The sequence below is a fragment of the Octopus sinensis genome, linkage group LG6 (genome assembly GCF_006345805.1).
Source record: "Octopus sinensis linkage group LG6, ASM634580v1, whole genome shotgun sequence".
Classification (NCBI taxonomy): Eukaryota; Metazoa; Mollusca; class Cephalopoda; order Octopoda; family Octopodidae; genus Octopus; species Octopus sinensis.
In genome coordinates, this window is record NC_043002.1 from 56,525,290 (window position 1) to 56,550,005 (window position 24,716).

The following is a 24,716-nucleotide window of genomic DNA, read 5'->3' on the forward strand; positions in this document are numbered from 1 at the left end:
GTAGACAGAAACTGAAGAATCTATGTATGTTTGTATTTATTAAGTATGTGTATTTATAATGCATGTGTGCTGGCACCACGTAAAAAGCACCCATGTTGGCATCACCTAAAGGGCATCCAGTACACCCTGTAAAGTGGTTGGCATTAGGAAGATCATTCAGCTGTAAAAACAGACAATTGGAGCCTAGTGTAGATCTTTGGCTTTACAGCATGGAAAATGGACAAAATATTAATGATGATGATAATGTGTATGTATGAATGTATGTGTGTGTGTGTGTGTGTGTGTGTGTGTATAAGTTCATATCACTTTGGGTTGACATCAAGCATTAATTGTAAACATTAGCAAATTACTATTTGTAAATCTTACTATGAGAGATATTCAGCAACAGTACTTTGGAGTAAAGATTGTTTGCCAACATAACATGGCAGTCCTAGTTTAGGACGAATGTTACTGTAATTTAGCCCCAGGAGACATCGTCTCTAGCTGGCTATATGACACGATCTATGTCCTTATATTTTTGAACAAGGAACCCCCACTCAGATATTGTTTTGAGCTGAGCGGGGGTGCTAGATTCCCTTGTTTGAAAATATAAGGACACAGATCATGTCGTATAGCCAGCTGGAGATGAGGTCTCCTGGGGCTAAATTACAGCAACATTCGTCCTAAACCAGGACTGCCATGTTATGTTGGCAAATAATCTTTACTTCAATTGTAAACATGTGTGATACTTTGTGATGTTTGTGTGTGAGGCATTATTACTTTATAATAAGTGAAGGTTGGCAGCAGGAAAAGCATCCAGTCATAGAATATCAAATCAGCTTCAACAAATGTTGTCTGACCCATGCAAGCCAGGAAAAGTGAATGCTAAAGCAATGATCTTAGAAGAGGATTTTATGAAAGCATATTGCCAGGATGCTGGTAAATGTAATGTAGGTGAGCCACTTTTTAGTCCAGTAGAGGGGGAGTGATGAGGGTAACAGTAAGACAGAGAGAGGTGTCATGACCTGTTTCTTCATGCAAACACACATACATGCAAGAGTAAGATGGTTAAATATATAAAAAAAAGTCATGGGCAACTGATGGCCTGTGGGACTTCCTGAAAGGTATCTCCATATGAATAATTCCTTGAAATTTTTTAGTAGTTCAGCCTGCCTGATGTTAAACCATGTCTCAGGTGTCACACTTCTTAAAAAAAAGTTGCTCATATACTTATAGTATTGATATTAGGTCCAAGAGATGATGTGTCTTTATACGTGTAACTATTAGGTGCAAGAGATGAGGTTTTAATTGCAGTTGAGTTATCCCCCTTATCTAAATCTCCCTAGCTACAAACTCTAGCTTGTATGGTTTAATAGCCAGGAGAGGGATGCAATTTGCCAGACAGACTTGCTCTTAGTATATATTAAGATAAATCTTTTGATGGTGACACACCAAACACAAAAAGATTACAGGGATCATTTGGTAGTGAACAGACATCAGGTGGCTATTTTGTATTTCATCAACAGCAGTGCAATGTCTCTGAATGAGTCTAACTAGATGGGAAAAATATGTACAACAGATGAACGAGTTTCAGTATACTGTTACTTAGAAGCATAGACCAGCATCACCACAAGTGTTGTCTAGATCCAAATCCTTCTGCAGCTATTTAAGAGGAGATAGCTTAACACTAAACGAACAAAATAAAAATTACTTGCCTTATGAGTGGATTTGCTAGACGGAAACTGAAAGAAGCCTGTCGTATATATATGTGTGTGTGTGTATGTGTTTGTGTTGACAACTGATGTTGGTGTGTTTATGTTCCCGTGACTTAGCAGTTCAGCAAAAGATACCAATAGGATAAGTACTAGGCTAACAAAAAGAATAAGTCCTGATTTGTTCGACTAAAGGTGGTGCTCCAGTATGGCTGCAGTCAAAACGACTGAAATAAATAAAAGAATAATGCCATAATTCTGTACAAGATCTGAGGTCATATGTACAGTGAAGAGTCATACTTCCCTGTGAATGGATTTGGTAGAGAAACTGCAAAAAGTCTGTTGGATGTGTGTGTGTGAAAATTCAGAAGAAAATTGAAATTTTAAAAGTTATAGGAAAATTCACCTAAAGAATCTGAAAATGCAACCAGCTAAGGGATTTGAACATGGAAACGGTGTCACTTTTACAGGTGAAGCAACAGGACTCTACATGCATACATGCAACTCTTTCACTCTTTTATTCGTTTCAGTCATTTGACCGTGGCCATGCTGGAGCACTGTATTTAGTCGAACAAACCGACCCTTGTACTTATTCTATCAGTTTCTTTTGCCAAACCACTAAGTTACAGGGACGTAAACACACTAGCATTGGTTGTCAAATGATGGTGGTGGTGGTGGTGGTGGGAGAGACAAAAACAGACACACAAACACACACACATATATACAACGAGCTTCTTTCAGTTTCCATCTACCAGATCCCCTCACAAAGCTTTGGTTGGCCCAAGGCTATGGTAGAAGACACTTGCCCTAAGGTGCCATGCAGTGGGACTGAACCAGGAACCATTGTATATAATTTCATCATCATTTTAACCACCACTTTTCTATGGCTGGGATGTCACCAACCATCAGCCAGTCCCAAGTAAGATAACGTTTCCCTGCAACAGATTGGAAACAAAAGACACTGTCTCTCATGTTACAACTACCACATAATGTCAAGACACACACACACACGACTAATGGGCTACTTCCAGCTTCTTTTTACGAATCCACTGATAAGGCTTTGGTCGACCCGAGGTTATAGCAGAAGACATTTGCCCAAGGTGCCATACAGTGGGACTGAACCCAGAACCACATGGCTGTGATGTGAAGTTCACAACCATACAATCATAAATATAATTATGTAATAACAACAACAACAAGTACATGGATCAAATAGGGGCTGCAATAAGGGTAGAGCACTTGCAGAAAACAGCATTGCTTGGAACCGCTTGAATACTCTGGAAGGTGCTCGAAAAATAAGAGGTGTTACTTTAGTTCACTGGTAGTGAACAGCTGACACTGTAGTACATCTCCAGTGTTAGAAGCTGTGCAAAGGCAATAATAATAACAATAACAATAATAACACACACACGATAGCTGTCACTGTGTTGGTTGACGTATGTGAATGGTTAACTTCATCATTCATCAATTTGGTGTTGATAGAATAACTGGCACGATAATGATGGTTCCAGTTGATCCGATCAACAGAACAGCCTGCTCATGAAATTAATGGGCAAGTGGCTGAGCACTCCACAGACATGCATATCCTTAACATAGTTCTCAGGAAGATTCAGCATGACAAAGGAATACAGGTTCAACTTATTTTTGCCAGCTGAATGAACTGGAATATGGTAAAATAAAGTGTCTTGCTCAAGGACAAAATGTGCAGTCAGGAATCAAACTCACAACCTTATGATTGTGAGCTGAATACTCTAACCGCTGGGGTACACACCTTCATGTATTTAATGATACACACACACACAAATGTATATCTGCAATAATAAATGTATGTTGCTTTGGCTTTCTAAAAATCAACATATTTTCAATTAATTTTTACTGATTCATAGAAACACTTTCTAACCTTCATACCGTTAATGGCAATTTTCCAACAATGTTTTTTTCTTTGTGTATTTTTTCTTGCCTTTTACCAAAAGACATTGATTTCTGAAAGCCTTTCCATTACTTTATTTAAAAAGGTAACGATTGGTTTAAAAACAGCAAAGTCCTTCACTAAAACAATTTATGGTGTTTTCTGTACTTTTAGATGCCTTCACTATCAATAAACAAAGAATCAGTAATGTATTATGGTTGCCTCAATGAAAATATATTAAGACCTTCTATATTTAAGAGATGAGGAATTATGTACATTATTTTCATTTGATGGATATTTGACTTCATCTTGTTTGTTGTTAACACGTTTCGGTTGATATACCCTCCAGCCTTTATTAGGTGTCTTGGGGAAATTTCGAACCTGGGTTCTCATTCTTAAGGTATTTTTTGATATTATTGTTATTATTATTATTATTATTATTAAGGTCCCTGCCTGGAATCAAACTCGGAATATTGGGGTTAGTAGCCCGCGTTCTTCCCCACTATGCCATATGCCCATGGGCATATGGCAGTGACCTCAATAATAATAATAATAATAATAATAATAATAATAATAATAATAATAATAATAATAATGATAATAATAATAACAACAACAACAACATTGAAAAATACCCTAGGAATGAGAACCCAGGTTCGAAATTTCCCCAAGACACCTGATGAAGGCTGGAGGGTATATCAGCCGAAATGTTGTGTTAACAACAAACAAGATGAGGACAAATATCCGTCAAATGTAAATAATGTATATTAAGCCCTTTTCAGAAACTGGCCTTGTGCCCAGCAAAATTAAAATAATTTTCTTTTTTATTTTGCAAGTACTTGGTGACCCTGTCAGTGCAGGTGCCACTTAAAGGCACCCAGTCCACTGTAAAGTTGCTGGTGTTTGAAAAGGCACCCAGCTGTAAAAACCTTGCCAAAACTGACCTCGCCTGTGCTTGTGCCACGTAAAAAGCACTGAGTCAACTCTGCTGAGTGGTTGGTGTTAGGAAGGGCATCCAGCTGTAAACATCCTTCCAGAACAGTCATAGAAGTCTGGTGCAGGCTTCTGCCTGGCTGGCTCTTGTGAAACTGTCCCACTCATGCTAGCATGAAAGGCAGGCATTAAACGATGATGATGATGATAATGATGTATGACAATACAAATCAAATTAAATTTTTAAACATCATCATAAATATATTGTACAGCCATTGGTGCAGATATGGCAGGGTGGTTAAGGAAGTTCACACCCTAACCACATGGTTTTGGGTTCAGTCCCACAAAGCCTTCTGAGTGGGTTTGGAAGACAAACACACACACACGATTATTGATGCCAAAATGACCTAGATCAGTGCCACACCAAAAGCACTCTGCTGCTGCTACATAAAAAGGTACCCAATACACTTTAAGTGGTTGGCATTAGTAAGGGCATCAAGCTGTCCAACCCATGCCAGCAAGGAAAACAAATGTTAAAAAATGATGATTACACATATATATATAGTTACTTTTATGCAAAAGTGTTTAAGTCTCAAAGCATTGTTTTTTCAGAAAGCGAAAAAATAGTTTCACCATTCCATAGCAAAACTGTAGTACTACATTGTCACAATTTTTGATATTTTGGCATCAGAAGTGGCTGGAGAGAGAGGATAGTTTGACCAAAAGAACTGGCTATTGCAAGGAAAAATAAATATTGAAAAAAAAATGCATTTGGCCAAATTTGGACATACAGCAGTTCAACATAATAGCAACTATGTATATATATATATATATACACACACACACACAAACGCTTAGCTGGGAAAACTGATATCCTTTCATTTCAGGTTGAATAGCTCAAGCCAGATCATATAAACGTAATGGCCAATCAAGTAACTGTCATTTTGGTATTTACTTTTGTGTGTGTGTGTGTGTGTGCATGAGAGACAGAGAGAGAAAGAGTGAGAGAGTGTGTGCTTTAATGTTTGCATGGGTCTGAGGGAACTCAGTCGGGCAAATTTTCTACGGCAAGATGCCCTTTGTGTCACCAACCCGTACCTGCTTCCAAGCAAACTAATATTTCGCCACAGCCAGACATGTCTCTCATGGAAGGATGTAAAAGAATGACACTGCTTGGATGACAGTGTCTCATGTGAAAGCAAGGCAAGAACACACACAGAATGAAAAATGAAGAGCCACCAATATCCAGGCTGTAAGATAATTTAAGAATTAAGATACTCCAAAGTATTGGTCAGACTGACATGACAAGTTTCTTTCTGTTTCTCACAAGGCTTTGTTTGCCGCAAGGCTATATAGTAGAAGACATTCGCATGAGTTACCATGCAGTGGGACCGAACCCAGAACCATGTGGTTAGGCGGCAAACTTCTTAACCATTCAACCACACTTGTGTTGAGATTTGAATGTTGGGAAGCAAGCTCTGCCAATGAAAAATATCCGTAATTGAGGAAGGATGAAGAAGGAATAGAAGGAAGAGACTGCATGTGAGAAAAATCGTAACTGAAGAGAGAAGAACTAAAATTAGATTGAGACAAGTTGTCACATGATGTACAGCAGCTCTATCAAACCCATATCAGAAGGGAAAAGCAGATGTTCCAATAACGGTGAAAAAGGTGATATTCTTCAATATTTTGCGAATCTAGGAAAAAAATACTGCCATAGCAAATTATGTAGTTACTTCATTATCTGTTTTAATTACTGCTAAAATCAAAGTATTTTACAATATCAACATGACCTGTTCACTTAGCATTATATCCGCAGTAACTAATTAAAGCACAGCACAGAAGAATAAATAATAAATGGTGTGTATACTCAATATGTGGCAATGTATCAAGCTTGGTTCTAACGAAATAAAGACATTGTTTCAGACGACATCAGGTTAAATCTCTTCTGTTAAAAATATGCATGGCTGCTTGGTAAGCAGTTTGCTTCCCAATCACATGGTTCTTGGTTCAGTCCCAATGCGCGGTATCTTGGGCAAGTGCCTTCTACTATAGCCCTGAGCTGACTAAAACCTTGTGAGCGAATTTAGTAGATAGAAACTGAAATAGCCCATGTGTGTGTATATATATATATATATATATATATATATAAAATTATTAAATAGTGCCAGACAGTAGTATTGCTTCTTAGTAAAACAAAGCATCATCAGGTTAAAGTATAAATATAGGATAGTGGTACTTATTCTATCGGTCTCTTTTGCCAAAGTGCTAAGTTACAGGAATGTAAACACACCAGCATCGGTTGTCAAGCGATGGTGGGGATACACACAAACATAGATACATATATATGACGGGCTTCTTTCAGTTTCCATCTACCAAATCCACTCAAAAGGCTTTGGTTGGTCCAAGGCTATAGTAGAAGACGCTTTGCCAAAGGTGCCATGCAGTGGGACTGAACTTGGAACCATGTGGTTGGTAAGCAAGCTACTTACCACACAGCCACTCCTGCGTCTACATTGTAAATTTCATATTGCAGAGTAACTTTTCCTGTTCTCTTACCTCTTCTATTTGTTTCCCTTGCAAAGGGCATAACCTGAAATGTCAGGTTCTCTTCTGATTCCTTCAATGGTAGTTTTCATTGTACAGATTCTTCTAGTGTTGTTTTCTTTCATTTTACCAGCCAAAGGCTTTGCTTGTCAATCTCCTCTTCACATCATAATGCTTACTAGTTTTACTTGTGTCATCTTTGTCTGTCTGTGTGTCTATGTGTTGTGTGTGTGGGGGTTTCTATTGATCTATTTATTAATCTATCTATCAATCTATTTATGTATTAATCTCACTCTCTCCCTATACTATGTAATCTCAAGTTTTAAAGCAAACACAATTTTCTTATGGTTTCTTAAACATTCTCTAGAACAATACTATGTACAAAACCAAATATATGGCACCCTAGGCATAACACCAACATGAACTTCCAACTTGTTGTCTCTTGAGGTTTCTGGGTGAGACTTGGAGCCAACTTGTACAAATGTAAAGCAAAAGTCAAACATAAAATAATAATAATAATAATAATAATGATGAAGAAAAAATGCAAGACAATAGTAAATCAAAAGCCTTTCTTACTTGGTAGTTTCAAGCCTGTCTGGATGTCTTTGGATCACTTTGGCCAATGCATCATATTCTGAAACAAAGCAGAAAACCTTATTGATAGTAATTAGAAAATGACCAACTATTGTAAATGAAGGCCCATTCTTACCATACTCGCACAAAGTACAACAGTTTAATCATCATTTTATTCAATCCCTCATAAATTAACCCTTTTGTTTCTGTACTTATTTTGAGATGCTCTGGATTTCTTTCAATTAATTTTAAATATAACAAAGAATTTAGTAAAATAACTTAGTTATCATGAAGCTAGTGTTAGGAACATAAATTGTGACTAAGGTTTGGTGAAAGATTTTAATTCAAAACTTATGAAAACAAGACATTTGTACTACAGAGCCAGAGCCATTTTCAGCTGGGTTGGTAATGAAAGGGTTATGAGAGAGAGTTTGATATGTTGAATTGGTCTTATGATACACTTGCCCCAACACTAAACTAATATCCTCTGTATCCAACTCATTCCCCATCTTTAATCATCTGTCACACTATCTTCACTCACTTTACTTCCTATTCTGTCTCATATCCATGTTGGATCTGGACCTCACATCTCTTTCTTTTCTCTCTCACTCTCCAAGTGGTTAAAGCATGTATTCACCTCTTCAGCAAGACACTTTGCTCCTCTCCCTCTATCATAGTTTCTTATTTATCCAGTCTATACCCCACTCAGTCAAGGGGTCTTATCTTGTGGGTACTTGGCAACCTCACTGGTGCTGGTGCCAAAGCAGACATAGAACCTGATGGAGCTCTCTGGCTCATAAGTTCTTGTCCAACCATCCAACCCATGGTAGCATGGATAAGGGGACGTTAAATGATTATGATGGTGGTGAGCGTATTGTCATAATTATTTCTTCCTCCTCCTCCTCTGCTTATTTGTAAAAGTTTATGTTCCTGAGAAAATAAGCTCGAGAAAATTATCTTTTGCCGATAAGGCCTAAATAAATATGAAACATGCTTATAGCCACCAACTTTCTTAAGACAAACCAGATTATTTGAAATTACCACTTAAGGAAAAGTGAAATAACACCATAGTCAACTCAAAGCATTCTCTATTGGACTGATTGATGCATTTGAACTTGTTAGTTCTCTTCAGTACCAGATACCAAGAGACGTGACTCTGAACTGTGCTAAGTGAGAATTTTTTCTCCATGATAAACTGTATTGGCAAGTCTCTAAAAGTCCAAATGTCTCTCAAACATATTTGAACTGATGTTAAGTTTGTTTACACTATCACTTCTTCATTCATGTTATATATATATATAAGAGGAAAAAGAACATGGAGATTGGGGTATATATATAATTTCAATAATAATAAATGGGTAAAATTTAATTAATTAATAATTAATGATTTTACCAAGTAGTTTGGTACATTAAAATAATCTTTTTAGATAAAATTATACATCATCATCATCATCGTTTAGCGTCCGTTTTCCGATGATGATGTATAATTTTATCTAAAAAGATTATTTTAACGTACCAAACTACTTGGTAAAATAATTAATTATTAATTAATTAATTTTTACCCATTTATTATTATTGAAATTATATATATACCCCAATCTCCATGTTCTTTTTCCTCTTATATATATATATATATATATATATATATATATATAATATTCTATAATTAGAAACATAATTATAATCAGGGGTCAGTTAATTGCTTTGTCATGTGTGTTACTGTCTGGGAGATCTTTATGGCAGTAGAAAAGGCATTTAACTCCTATTTCTAAATTCGGTGCATGGCAAAGCAATTAGCTGGCACCTGAATTATAATTATGTTTATAATTGTAGAATATTTGTGTGTGTGTGTGTATGTATGTGTATATATATATATATATATATATATATATATATATGCATACTGATGATACAGAGGTTTGAGAATGTGTGCTCAGTGATGAAGGCATTAGGTTCACAATCTTCATGCTGTGGGCTCAATTTCTGGGCCACACAACATATTGTGTCCTTGAGCAATGCTCTTTATTTCATGTTGCTCCTGTCTACCGAACTAGAAGCAAGTCCCAGGTAACTTTCGGTACAGACCACTCCCCACTCCAGCTGTGAGTGTTTTGCCGGCCAAGAGGATGTTTGTGCCTGCTCACAACTACATCACAGATACCCAAAACAATGAGCAAAAGTGTGGTACATGTTACCACATCATATTTGCTAATGAGAAATGGCTTTGGATCTAGGATAGGCTAAAACAAACAAGAGGAAAAAGACCTTAATAAATGCACTCACACACCCCTCAATACAATGCTCTTTCAGTTCAGGTCTGTCTGCATACCTATTTATCTATCTCTCTGAGGCTGTTGGAACACTCGTCTGTTTTATGGGCCCAGTAAAATGGATGAATTTTCTGTAGGTCCTTTTGCTACTAATAAACACATACATACACCATGTGTGTATTGAGTCCTCACTCTAGCCATTGCCTTCTCAATTCCATACTGGGGATATCCCTCTCCTACACACACACACATTTACTACAAATATATGTTTTAGTCTAACACAAAATGTTCAATTAGAAAGCAATGTCTGCACATGTAAACTGCCTGTCTGCCAGCCTGACAACACAGGCTTCAACTGTGACAACACAGACAGAAGCTGTCATTACTTTATTAGTATACAAACTAATAGCTTGGTAGCTAGACACTTCTTCTACTCAGTATCATAAAGGCAGCCTTCTTCCCAACCACTTGCCTCACTCTACCAATGTAAAGTCCAGTAAGGTCGTCTTCCCTCCCATATCACACACAGTCTTAGACCTATTGGCATTTAGACTGCAAGTAATGTCATTGGTAATCTGTGAGTGTTCTTGTTGTGATGGTGACCAGAGGCAGTTTAATACATCATGGTGAGATGCAGCTGCTCAGTGGGTGGTGCTGTCTGCGAAGTTGGATACCCTGAACAAACCCAACTGATTATAGAAAATATTCTGTCTTAATAGCAAGGAAGATGTGACAACCCACAAGTCAGAGCAAATCCCCCAACCCACTCAAAAGTTATCAAAGGACCTCTCTAATTCTCTTCTTTTCAGATGGAGAAGCACATGAAGCAATCCATCTACCATCACTGAAATAAATCTCCTTTCCTTACTAGGTACAAAACTTTAAAGCTGCCATCATACAGTAATCCAATTGTCACTGGATTTACCCTATACAGTATAATCTTGCCATCACTGGATTAAACCCCATACAGTTTAATCCAGCTATCACTTGATCCAAATCCAGTAGTCCCCACCATTTTTAGTACACACACATAGAGTCAGACCAAAGTAATTTGGTTCCAGGTACTAGTTTGGCATGGGTTACTATGCAGCACAATACTATCCCGCTATCAGTGAATTTTATAAACATAGGTGGTTTATACACACATGTGCACACACATGCACTAAGTACATACACACGCACACCCATGCTTTTGTTTATTTGAATGACTATTATTATTATTATTATTATTATTATTATTGATGTAGTTGTTGCAGCTTTAATAATATTACTTTAAAAAATGAAGTCTAAAAGTTCATATTTAAATAAAGACGACTAAAACAAAAACAAAAACAACAAACTGTACAGATGTATCTATGTCACCCCCTATCTTCATATTTGTTCCCTGCACCCATATAAAAGTTTTCACTGTTCTCCCCCACTGCTGCCCTGCAGGGAGTGGTACCATCCACATTTAGAAGCAGTGTTCTAGACTAATGTAACATAAGCAGGAAGTAAATGTATAACTGCTACACAGTTTAACTATTGTTGCTGAAAATCAACTGGTTGCCAGAAAAGATTTGTTTTCAAGTCTACACAGCAGATGGTACCAAGACAAGTTGAAGTATTCCAGCAGTAAATTAGGTTGATCAGGAAGCTTAGCTGACTAGAATCATCATCACTTCTGCCACCACCACCACGACCACATTCATCCTCATCAATGTCCAGTTTCCCATGCTTGCAAAAGTTGTGTAAAATTCATGGAGGCAGATTTTCTATGCTTGAATGCCTTCCTTGTCACCAACCCTCATCTGTTCTCAAGTACAGCAACATTTTTTCCCATGGCCAGACATGATTTTACAGAAGATTGGAAATGAATGACACTGCTTGTTTATGGTGATGTTCATTTGCAACTATCACATGACTGATATACACAACAGGCTTCTTTCAGTTTCTATCTAATAAATTCAATCACAACACTTTGACCCAAGGCTAAAGTAGAAAATACTTGTGCACGGGAACACAGTGGAACCGAACTTGAACTCATGAGGCTGGGAAGCAAGCTTCTTAACCACATCCACACCTAAGTCTATTAGAATATTTGGTTTGCAAGACAGTTACCATGCAATTTCTTCCTACATTTTCTTATAAAGAAGGTTAACAAAACAACCCTTTATACACATCTTAATACTTCAATGTTCCCTTTATGTTAAATTTATTTCAATTTCCAGTCCTCCAGTGTAACAAAAAAGAGAAAAGCAGTTCTCCAGTAACATCAGATTTTTACATATTATAGACATGCCAAGGCGGCAAGCTGGCAGAACCGTTAACAAGTCAGACAAAATGCTTAGCTGGGAGTGGCTGTGTGGTAAGTAGCTTGCTTACCAACCACATGGTTCCAGGTTCAGTCCTACTACGTGGCACCTTGGGCAAGTGTCTTCTACAATAGCCTCGGGCCAACCAAAGCTATGTGAGTGGATTTGGTAGACGGAAACTGAAAGAAGTCTGTCATATATATATATATATATATGTGTGTGTGTGTGCATGTATTTACATTCCTGTAACTTAGCCGTTCAGCAAAAGAGACCGAGAGAAATAAGTACTAGGTTTACAAAGAATAAGTCCTGGCATTGATTTGCCTGACTAAAACGGCGATGCTCCAGCATGGCTGCAGTCAAATGACTGCAACAAGTAAAACAAAAACTCCTTATGTTCTGGGTTCAAATTCCATCAAAGTTGACTTTGCCTATCATTCTTTCCGGGTTGGTGAAATAAGCACCAGAAACGATGTAATCAACTTAGCCCCACCCACCAAAACTGCAGGCCTTGTGTTAAAATTTGAAACTATGTAAGAGAAACACCCAACAACTGCATCATATTTCTTATTCCATATTTCTGTTTTTTTTTTCAAAAGAGAAACTATCTCCACATATTCTTTAATCCAACCAACATCCCCACCCCACATCACTCTTTCTTCATTTCTCAAGTGACCCTATTAATTTTTGGATTATTTATTTTTTCTCAGACTCACAGAAAGAAAATTAAGGCAAGAACTTTCCCACTCTCTCTCTCTCCCCCACTTCATTCTTCCATTTTAAAGTAAATAGATGTGGGTGGCTGAAATTTGAATTTTGACAAATATATCGGCCAGGCTGTGGAGGTAGGTATAAGACAGACATATAATACAACAGTCAAAGTTCATGTTAGTAGTTTTGCTAGTGGTACCATGTACTTAGAACCAGCAGGGACGGCTTTTAATTCACCACAGGGAATTCATATGCTGTAACTTAACTATAATAATTTCAGAAATAACAAGAAATTTTTGGTTCTCAGAGGTATTAAAAACCTCACAAGAACTTACATACAGGAGTTAAAATTTAAGATGTAATGAAATTAATCATTCTACTTTACTCAACTAATCTGGAAGTGAAATAAGAAAAGGCATTGTGAATCATCTTTATCATCATCATTTAATGTCTGCTTTCCATGCTGGCATGGGTTGGGCAGTTTGGAATTGGCAAGCTGTAGAGCTGCCCCATACTCAAGTCTGTTTTGGCATGGTTTCTATGGCTAGATGCCCTTCTTAACACCAACCACTCAGAAAGTGTAGCGGGTGCCTTTTACACGTCAATGGTACAGGTGCTTTTACATATCACCAACACTGGCCACAATTATGCTTTCACTTGGCTTGACATGTCTTCTCAAGCACAGCAAATAGCCAAAGATTTCGATCACTTCATCGCCTCTGTGAAATTCCACATTCAAAGATCATGCTTCACCACCTTGTCCCATGTCTTCCTGGCTCAGCTTCTTCCACAGGTTCTCTCCACATTTAGAGATCAGCACTTCTTTACGCAAATGTCCTCATCCACACACATCACATGACCATACCAATTCAGATGCCTTTCTTGCACACCATATCTGATGCCTCTTATGCCCAGTTTTTCTCTCATTGCACATCCGGTGAAGCATACTAGATTCATTTCTTTCAAGCCTTCACATATTCTCTGCAACCACAGCCCATGTTTTACTGCTGTGTAGTATGGCAGTTCGCACACAGGCATCATACAATCTGAGGAAGAGGCCCTTTGTTACCAACAAAGGTAGCAGCTCTCTGAACTTTGCTCAGCTTATTCTTATTCTAGCAGCTACGCTTTTGGAGCATCCACCTCTGCTACTGACTTGGTCACCTGGATAATGAATGCTATCAACTATTTCTAGGTATTCCCCCTGGCATTTGATGGAGTCTATTTTCTGTACATTTCTAGTGTTTATTATACCTGTACATCTACCACACACAAAGACTATTTTCCCTATTAACCTTCATCTGATATTGCTGCACTTCTTATGTGTCCATAGCTTACACCAGGTACACCTTATGGAGTTTCTACCTGTGTCTTTTCTAAATATCGAGCAGGGTCACTTACCTGGAGGGATTTGTGATTTGTGTGCTTTTCCACTTACTAAGACATTGGTGTTTGCTAAATTAACTCTAAGGCCCTTTGATTCTAGACCTTGCTTCCACTTCTGAAATTTTTTTCTCCAGTTCTGGTAGTAATTCAGCTTTAAGAACATATTCAGCAGCATAGAGGAGCTTCCAGGGACAGTCCAACTTAAATTCTTCTGGAAGACTATGATGAACAAGTGGGGCCCAAGGACTGATCCTTGGTGAACTCCTACTTGTACACTGAATTCATTGCTATACTCATTGCTAACCATTACTTTACTGACAGCGTTCCTGTACATGGCTTGTACAGTTCTCACCAGCCACTCCTCTATCCCTAGTTTCTGCAATGACCACCAGATAAAGGAGTGGGGGACCTTATTGAAGGCATTCTCCATGTCAACAAAAGCCAAGTACAGAGGTTTATTTTTGGCTAGGTACTTCTGCAGCTGCCTTGCTAGAAATATAGCATCAGTGGTGCTTCTCTCTGGCACAAAACTAAACTGCATCTAGACTAACTTTCTTCCTAATTAGTCAGGCTAAGACCCTCTCCTTAACTTCCATCACCTGATCCTGCAATTTGATACCACTGTAATTATTTCTAAGGCATCACCATTACCTTTGTAGCAGTTAACTATGGTGCTTCTAAATCAGCCATTGGGTACAACTCCCTTGTGTACAACCTGACTGACTATATGCGTGATGAGACCATAACCCACACTGCCAGATATTTTCAGCATCTCAGCAGTGATTCCTGATGGGCCAGGAGCTTTCCTGGTCTTCACATCTTTCATGGCTTTATCTACCATGCCACAGTCTATTCAGATAGCTGGTTCCTCTGTTGGACCCACTTTAGGCAGAGTCTCCTTCTCCCATGAGTTCTTTACATTTAGCAACCTTCCGTAGTGGTACTTCCAAGCCTCTTGGCAGAGTGAACCATTATCCATGCAAATGCACTTCTCTACAACAGCATCACAATTTTCCCTGGTACACTGTCTTGCAAGCTAGAACACCTCAAGCTGCTGGTCTTCACATCGCAGATCATTGGCAAACTTCTTTCTTTCTGCTTTTCGCCCTGGCTAGGTATATCTACCTCTTAGATTCCCCTCTAGCTACCTGATATAGTTCTTTGCTATTGTCACTCTTCCAGTCCTGCTTCTTTGCTCTAATTAACAGCCCTGTTAACTACACTGCTCCACCACCATGTCACTCTAGGTGGTCTGGTTGGGACTTTGCATAAGCCACAAATTTGGTCTATGGCTCTCAGTAAGTTGTCTCATAGGAATTTCCAGTTATTCTTCTTGTTACATATCTGTAACTCCTCCTTCTCCTCCTCATTTTCATGAAATGCTTCAGTTAGGGACATCTTTACATCTCTGACTATTCAGAGGATCCTTAAGCTTCCAGGTCCTTCTTTTCCAGATTGATTTGTTTCTTGGAACCTTCTGGCCTGTAGTCTGAAATCAATAATGAGTAATGTATGCTGAGAGGTACATTCTTCACCAGGGAAGGTCTTTATCTTTATGAGCAACCATGAATCACACTTCCTGGTGAGAATGTAGTCAATCTGGCTAACATGGTCACTGGATTTATAAGTTATCAGGTAATTGGCTGGTTTCTTAAAGTTGATGTTGCAGATTATTAGGTCATTTGCATCACAGAATTTCAGCAGCCTTGTTCCCTCCTCAATTCCATGCCCCCTCCCCATGTAATCCATAGAAGACACCTGGGTGCTACCTGACATGTCCATTGAAATCACCAGCCATAAAGATAAGGTTACTGTCATTTGTTTTTGAGCTACCCTGCAGAAGAATGTCATAGGAGTGATCCTTTTGTTCATTTGGTAGACCTGGTTGGGGGGTGGGGGCATAGGCAGAGATGATTGTTGCTGTGCAATTCTGCAAAACTAGTCAAAGCTTAAGTACCCTATCACATACTCTGATTACTTCAATCACCTTATTGGCCCATTTCTCTGCTAGAAGTATGCCCACACCTTTTACCCTGTCACTGTTGCCCACTCAGAAGAAATTATACCTATGCTTCTTACCTGTGTTGAACTTGGCTGAAGCTTCCCTCCACCAAATTTCTTGGATGTAACACACATCAACATGTCTCCTTTCAAGCAATCTCACCAGACCTACCCTCCAAAGCACCTACACTAACAGTGCCAACTCTGAGGGAATGTATAGGGTAGCCAGAAGTTACATGAGGAGCGGGGAACTGCAGCTTCCTTGGTTAGAGATTGAAGTTAATTAGGACCAACTGAAGAGCTGGGAAGAGTCAGGAACTAAGAAACTAACTTTTCATCTTTTATTCTTTTACTTATTTCAGTCATTGAACTGTAGCCATGCTGGGGCACCATCTGGAAGGGTTTAGTCAAATAAATCAATTCAAGTACTTATCTTTTTAAATCTGGTACTCATTCATTTTATCAGTGTCTGTTGCTGAACCTTCAAGTTACTGGGATGTAAACAAACCACCACCAGGTATCAAGCAGTGTGGGTGGAGTATATACAAACACACTTTACAGGCAGTTTCTACACAGTTTCCATTTACTGAATTCATTCACAAGGCTAGATGGTGCTATAGTAGAAGACACTTGCTCAAGGTACTGTAAAGTGGGACTGAACCATAAACCATGTGATTACAAAGTGAGCCTCTTAACTATAAAGCCATGCCTACACCTATGATAACACGCACACACACAACATGCATCATAACAAGAAGAAGGTATTTCAAAGAGATGCAATGCTGCCATTGCCACTGCTTTGTTTATTTATCCTTTCTTTTATTCTCTTTGATTCATCCTGTTTCTTATTTTGAGTTTGTAGTTAATAATATATTTATTTTTTTGCTTTAACTATGACATGCGAGAGAAATGTTAAGAGCACATTGGATAAAGAGTATATATTGTTGAAAATACAAGTTCATCCAGCAAATGGATTTTATACATGACCCCGAGGAGTTGATGTTTTTGTGATATTAGTATTATTACCACAATACTGATGCAATGTATTATTACACATGTTATATAATAATAATATACCAAGTTTTTCCAGAAAAATATTGATAAAACAAATGTAAACCAAAATTGTAACTGTGGCTAGTGCCCCTTGACTGGCTCCCATTCCAGTGGCATGTAAAATGCATCATCTGAATGTGGTTGATGTCAGTGCCCCTTGACTGGATCCCGTGCTGGTGGCATGTAAAAAGCATTATCCAAATGCCATCTATGCTAGGCCTGCCTGCCTGGCTCTTGTGCTGGTGGCATGTGAAAAGCACCCATGACACTCTTGGAGTGGTTGGCATTAGGAAGGGCATCCAGCGGTAGAAACATTGCCAGACCAGATTGGAGCTTGGTGCAGCCGCTGGCTCTCCAGACCTCAGTCAAACCATCCAACCCATGTCAGCATGGAAAATGGACATTAAACAATGATGATGATGATGATGAATTGTGTAAAATTATGTAATAAAATGAACTGTTCACTGCATTATCGTTAATAATTATATAAAAATCAATGGATATTTATGGATTTTCAGCTATATCATCAGTAAAATTATTGATTCCTTTATGCAAGTTACTTGGTGGGCTTGCTGGTGCCATGTAAAAACCACTCAGTTCATTCAGTAAAGTGGCTGGTGTTAGGAAGTTCATCCAGTCATAAAAACCACGCCAAAGGAGACAGTGGATACTCTGGTTTACTAGCATGAAAGGACATTAAACAAAGACGATGGCCTGATAGCCAGTACCTGTGGATGAGCTTATTAGCAAACTCCAACATTAAAACTGAAATGAAATTGATGTATAAGAATACACAGTGACAATACCAGTGATACTAACAACAATGATTTTATTTACCTTGTCTGTTTTTCCTGATTCTTTTAGCTTCTTGTAATTCCTGTTTACAATCAATGATTTTTGATGTGGCTTCAGAGATTTTCTCTTCTGTTAGATGAAAAAAAAAAGACAAAATAATAATAATTCTTGCTATTATAGGCACAAGGTCAGAAATTTTGTGAGAAGGAGGATGTTGGGTGATTACAGCAATCCCTAGCATGCAACTGGTACTTATGTTATTGACCTCAAAATGCTGAAAGGCAAAGTCAACCATGACACCTTGGCAGAATTTGAACTGAGAGCATCAAGATGGAAGAAATGCTGTTAAGCATTCCAGGTGCTCAATTGGTGCTTATTTTAATCAACCCCTGAAACAATGAAAGGTGAAGTCAACTGTGGAGAAATTTGAACTCAGAATGAAAAGGTAGACAAAACACTGCAAAAGCATTTTACCTAGAGTGCTAATGATTCTGCCAATTCACTACCTTAGCAACAACAACAACAACTACAAGAGCACTCAGAGAGTGCAAACCTCTGCCAAGGCAACACCAACGTAATCTCAACGAATAGCCAGAGATGATTTTTAAAATGAGAATATCTGAAATAAACACGACTGCTCTCACAAATGAAACTACTAAAAATTAACCCGACCGCTCTCAAAAATTAAATAAACAGGAGAAATAATCCAGTACTGGATCAATCGCAAAATCTAATCAGTTCGTGCCAGTCATGTAGCCAAACATCCCTAAAAGTTTCATCCAAATCCATCCAGTAGTTCTCGAGATATCTTGTCCACAGACAAACAAACAAACATGACTGAAAACAATACCTCTGCATTCACTAAGGCAGAGGTGGTAGTAGTAGTAGTAATAATAATAATAATGGGATTTCCCACTTCAAACAGATCAGGTGTTAGAGCATAACAGATCAGACTGAGTGGTGGTGGACAAGGTGCACCACACATGCTATATAGCTGATGTTGCATGCTCCTTTGACTCACAAATAGTCAAGAAGGAAGGCGTAAAGATAGATAAATACAACCCTCTTAAGTACGAAATAGCCTGGCTATGGAAAATGAAGAAGGTGAAGACAGTGTCAATTATTGTTGGGTTCACGGGGACAGTATCAGAAGGCATCAAGGGGAATATAAGGGAAATTGGAATAGAGTGCCTGGTAGAACTGCTACAAAAGGTTTGCCTCCTTGGCATGGCCAGAATAATCTGGAAAGTATTTGATAACTGAAGATAACGGATAGCATGGTACCGTAGGCTGCAGGTAGTAAGCCTGCTATGCAAGGCTCCAAGAGCACCAACAAAACCTGTGATAAAGAGAAATTTTGAATGAAGTGACCCCACTACTTCAAGCAGTGGTTTGGGACAAACACGAAGACAAATGCACACACACACACATACGAAGGGCTTCTTTCACTTTCCATCTACCAAATCCCTTCACAAGGTTTTGGTCAGCCCAAGTCTATAGTAGAAGATACTTGTTCAAAGTGCCATGCAGTGGGACTGAACCTGGAACCATGTGATTGGGAAATAAACTTTTTATAATAAAGTCATGCCTGCGACTATATAGTGACTATCACAAGTTCTGCTTAGCCAAAAATTAGGGATTAAAAAAAAAGTTTAAAAAGACCAAAAAAAAAAAACCCCTTCAATTTTATTTCTTCTTATCTTTCAAACTGCAGTAAACTCAGCTTTATATATAAATAGATTGTGATTATCTATAACAATCTTCTCAAAAATTGCTGCAGTTTATTGTTCATCTCTCAGGTCAACCTGACCACATAAGATATCAAAGATATTCTAGCCATGACCATCTTGCCTGTTTTCAGGCATAATATACACAGAGCCACATTATCCCATGAGTACTCTGAATCTTGAAGACAATAGGGTGATTTGGCTGCTATTTCTAGCAGTTAGTGGTCAGATAATGACACTCCTTAGTTGGCTCACGTAGGAAAAAATTAATGGTAGTAGTAGTGATTATGGTAATAGTTAAATGTAGTTATTTAACCCTAGGTCAGCGGTTTATCCAACAGGCCTATGATCAAAGAGGTCCCACTTACACAAAATTCAGTCTTTTTCTTAAAATCACACACACACATGCACACAACTGACACAAAGAAAGGAAGAGAGACTTCAGAGAGTACAATCTTAATTACACTTCAAAAAAAAAAAAGACTGGATTGTCGTGGTTGGAATGCTTTTGAGCATAGGTCTACCAGATCAAGGATGATCAGGGCTAAACAACAAAAGCTATATCAGCCACCACCACCATCACCACTGCTACCACCATGTGACAGAATTCTTTTATTATTTTACTTGTTTGTTGTTTGACTGTGGCCATGCTGGAGAACCAACTTAAATCAACCTCAGGACTTATACTTTGGTAAGCCTAGTACTTATTGTATTGGTATCTCTTGCTGAACCGCTAAGTCACATGGACATAAACACACCAGCATTGGTTGTCAAGTGATGGTGGTGGTGGTTGGGGGGGGGGGACAAACACAAACATATATACACACACACACACACACACCACACACATATATGCATATATATATGCACACACACACACATAGGTGCAGGCGCTGCTGTGTTGTAAGAAGTTTGCTTCCCAACCACATAATTCTGGGTTCAGTCCCACTGTGTGACACCTTGGGCAAGTGTCTTCTACTATAGTCACAGGCCAACCAAAGCCTTGTGAGTGGATTTGGTAAATGGAAACTGAAAGAAGCCTGTCGTATATATACACACACACACACATATATATATATATATGTATGTATGTATGTATTTGTGTGTTTGTGTTTGTTTCCCCACCATTGCTTGACAACCGATGTTGGTGTGTTTGTATCCTCATAAGTTAGCAATTTGGCAAAAGAGACCGATAGAATAAGTACTAGGCTTATAAAGAATAAGTCCTGGGGTTGATTTGTCCAACTAAAGGCGGTGCTCCAGGATGGCCGCAGTCAAGTGACTGAAACAAGTAAAAGAATAATTTGAAGTATTATCCAACTATAAAAATGTAATAGGATTTATTTAAAACACTGAATAGGTATGAGGGTCCAGTAGAGTAGAATAAGGATGGAAGGGGTCCATAGGCAAGAAAAAAAAAAAAAGGTCAACAACCACTGCTTTGTATGGTCATACAACTTGCTAGAAATAGCAACTAAATCTCCTTCAGATCACTCTACTGCATTTAAAAATAAGAAGTACGCACTAGATAATGTGGTTCGATGTACACTATGTTTGAGAGCAAACAGATTGGCCTTAGAATGACTTTGATACAAATCTATTGGTATTGTGAGTTACTTGTTCTGAAGCATTCAAATTTAGTCATCTGCAGTTCAGAAGCTGGAAGAGGAATGGCACCATTAACAGAAGTACTATTTTTGATGGTCTATAAGACACATGAGTGCATAGGATGCACCCTAGCCTAGGCTATACTTTTGTAAAATAAATTACCATAATATAATGTTTTAATTCCTCCTCTTACCTGTATAACTTTATGTTATTACTGGTAATTATAAGCAATTTATTGCATCCACATTCGTTATTAACACACCCTAGGTGCTATAGTTCTATACTTAAGAGATGAGGAATTATGTACATTATTTATCTATGACCTTTGAGTTTCATAAACTTCTTAATCTGGCATGTCTTCACCATTTCAGATTCTTTCATGTATAACTTTTCTAGATCTTGTTAGATTCTCTTTCTATCATCATCTCTGGTTATTTTCCTAAGTAAATAATATACCCTAGGTGATTGTTCACCACTGGCAGCACACATTTTGTAAACATACATACCGTTTTGAGCAAGTTCTGAGCCTATATTGAGTGCATTGGACGAAGGGGGATTTTTAAAGCCATTTTGGGTAAAAAAGGTGCGTCTTTTTGGCCATCAAATACGGTATATGTCACTCACTTCAATACAAACATATATATATATATAAATGGAGTTAAACACAGGTGTTATTCAAATTCTTTTACTTCCGATACATGTTTCGAAGATATCACTGGTATTATTCCAAACCAATAAAATGGTGTAAAACAATGTAATCTTCTCTTCTGGGAAATGAAGAAATAAAACTCGTGAATAAGAAATTTTAACAGAAAATGATGGATATGTATAATCACCATACATATCCATCATTTTCTGTTAAAATGTCTTATTGACGAGTTTCATTTCTTCACTTCCCTGAAGAGAAGATTACATTGTTTTACACCATTTTATTCCTTTGGAATAATACCAGTGATATCTTCAAAACATGTATTGGAAGTAAAAGAAATTGAATAACACCTGCTTTTAACCCCATTTATATATTTGTATATATATTATACAAAATATTTCATGTAAACCTGAAGTTTCTAACTTTAAAAGCAAGGACTTACAACCTTTTTACTTGTGTGATTTTTTGCTACCTGGGTAACTATTTATCTATTTTTTCTGTGTTAATTGTCAACAAGGGAAAAATACACACACACACACACACATATGTATGCATGTATAACAAGTAAGAAAAAGAGAAACTGGAATTCACAAGATTCTTTATTAAGCACAATGATTGATTTACGACCCATCTTGCATTTGGTCCCTTGTAGGTGAGATACTGTACAACTGGTTATGGTGCATCATTTGGTGCAGATGTCTTGTCAGATGACTTTTCAAGAGATAAATGAAGAATCTCGTGAATTGTATTTTCTCTTTCTCTCACTTTTTATATACTGAGGAATTCCTGAAGTAAATCCCATGGCATTTATATCCATACTATTGATGACATCAGATAGTTGTAGACAGTGAAAGTGCTTTAATCAACATACTACCAGTTGTATACCCCAGTTTTCTTCTTCATCATCATCATTTAACATCTGCTTTCCATGCTGGCATGGGTTAGATGATTTGACTGGAACTGGTAAGTCAGAGAGTTGTACCAGGTTCCAGTCTGATTTTGGCTTGGTTTCTACAGCTGGATGCCCTTCCTAATGCGAACCACTCCAAGAGTGTAGTGGGTGCCTTTTATGTGTCACTGGCACTGGCTATGATTTCACATGGTTTGATGTCTTCTCAAGCACAGCAAATCAGTAAAGGTCTCAATCACTTGTCATCACCTCTGTCAGATTCAACAACTGAAGATCATGCTTCACCACATCATCCTATCTCTTCCTGGGTCTACTTCTTCCATGTGCTAAGAAACTGGTTCATTCATTCTGCATGGCACCTTGAGCAAGTCTCTTCTACTAAATCCTTGGGTCAACCAAAGCCTTGTGAATGGATTTGGTAGACAAAACCTGAACGGAGCCTGTTGTATATGTGTGTGTGTGTCTTTGCATCTGTGTTTGTCTCCCACCACTGCTTGACAACCAGTGTTGGTGTGTTTGTGTTTCCATAAGTTAGTGGTTCAGCCAGAGAGAAGGATAGAATAAATACCATTAAAAAAAAAAAAGTACTTGGGTCAATTCGTTTGACTATAAAATTCTTCAAGTCAGTGCCCCAACATGGCCACAGTCTAATGATTGCAGCAAGTAATACACACACACACGTGGCTGAGTTCCTTTCGAGTGTTGGGCCTCATGGAGGCAATGACCAAGATCCTTGGCATTATGCCATGCTTGAGTAGAAGACCCATCATGCCGAGCAAAATTGCAGTTATGGCAGATACTAGTGCCACACAAATGGCAACTATGCCAGTGGCATGTAAAAGCACCCATTACACTCTTGGAGTGGCTGGTGTTAGGAAGGACATCCAGCCATAGAAAACCATGCCAAATCAGACTGCAGTCAGATGCAGCCTTCCAGTTTGCCAGCCCTGGTCAAACTGTCCAACCCATGCTAGCACGGACAACGGACGTTAAATGATGATGATGATGATGGTGATATGCAACTATCTGTTAGACTATGTTTCTGCTTAAAAACACATACACATGCAAACTAAATCTGTAGATCTGTCAAATCCAGATATCAGTGGATAGATAAAAAGAATTTATATAAGCACACACTAACACACACACACACACACACACACACACACACACTAATGCTTGCTTTTATGTCAAATTAATATAAAACAATTTATTAAACTAAAGGATTACACAGTTATATGAAGATAAGCAAACTGAAACTTTGAAGTCACTGTCAATCTTTTCCTTGCAAAAGTTGTGTGCATGTGTGTGTGTGTGTGTGTGTGTGTGTGTGTGTACATACACACAGAAAGATAGATAAGATTAGATATTAGACAGATAAGCAAATAGAAAAATTAGTGCACTTTCAACAAAAAGATTCTTGCTGCACACCAACCACCACAGTCATTGCCATTGCCGCCACCGCCACCGCCACCACAGTTGCTGCTGCCACCACCACCGCCGTTATTACTACTGCGTTCAGAACACTGATATGATGTGAGTGAATCAAGGTCAAACAGAGACAATTACAAGTAGACAAGTGAAGTCAAAGCTATGTCCATGATCTACATACAACAACAATAATAATGATAATAATAATTACTGCTATCAAAGAGGCGG

The 24,716-nt window shown here is 38.2% G+C and overlaps 1 protein-coding gene across 3 annotated transcripts in view; it reads right to left on the reverse strand.

Annotated features, from left to right (window-relative positions):
- LOC115213141 (THO complex subunit 7 homolog) overlaps nt 1-24,716 on the reverse strand; it is a 107,000-nt gene that overhangs the window by 11,815 nt on the left and 70,469 nt on the right. For all 3 annotated transcript variants that reach the window (XM_029782074.2, XM_036503945.1, XM_036503944.1), the window contains exons 4-5: nt 18,206-18,292; nt 7,657-7,714 (exon numbers count right to left, since the gene is read on the reverse strand). In XM_029782074.2, the coding sequence (XP_029637934.1) occupies nt 7,657-7,714; nt 18,206-18,292 (145 nt within the window). The remainder of the gene's footprint in view (nt 1-7,656; nt 7,715-18,205; nt 18,293-24,716) is intronic.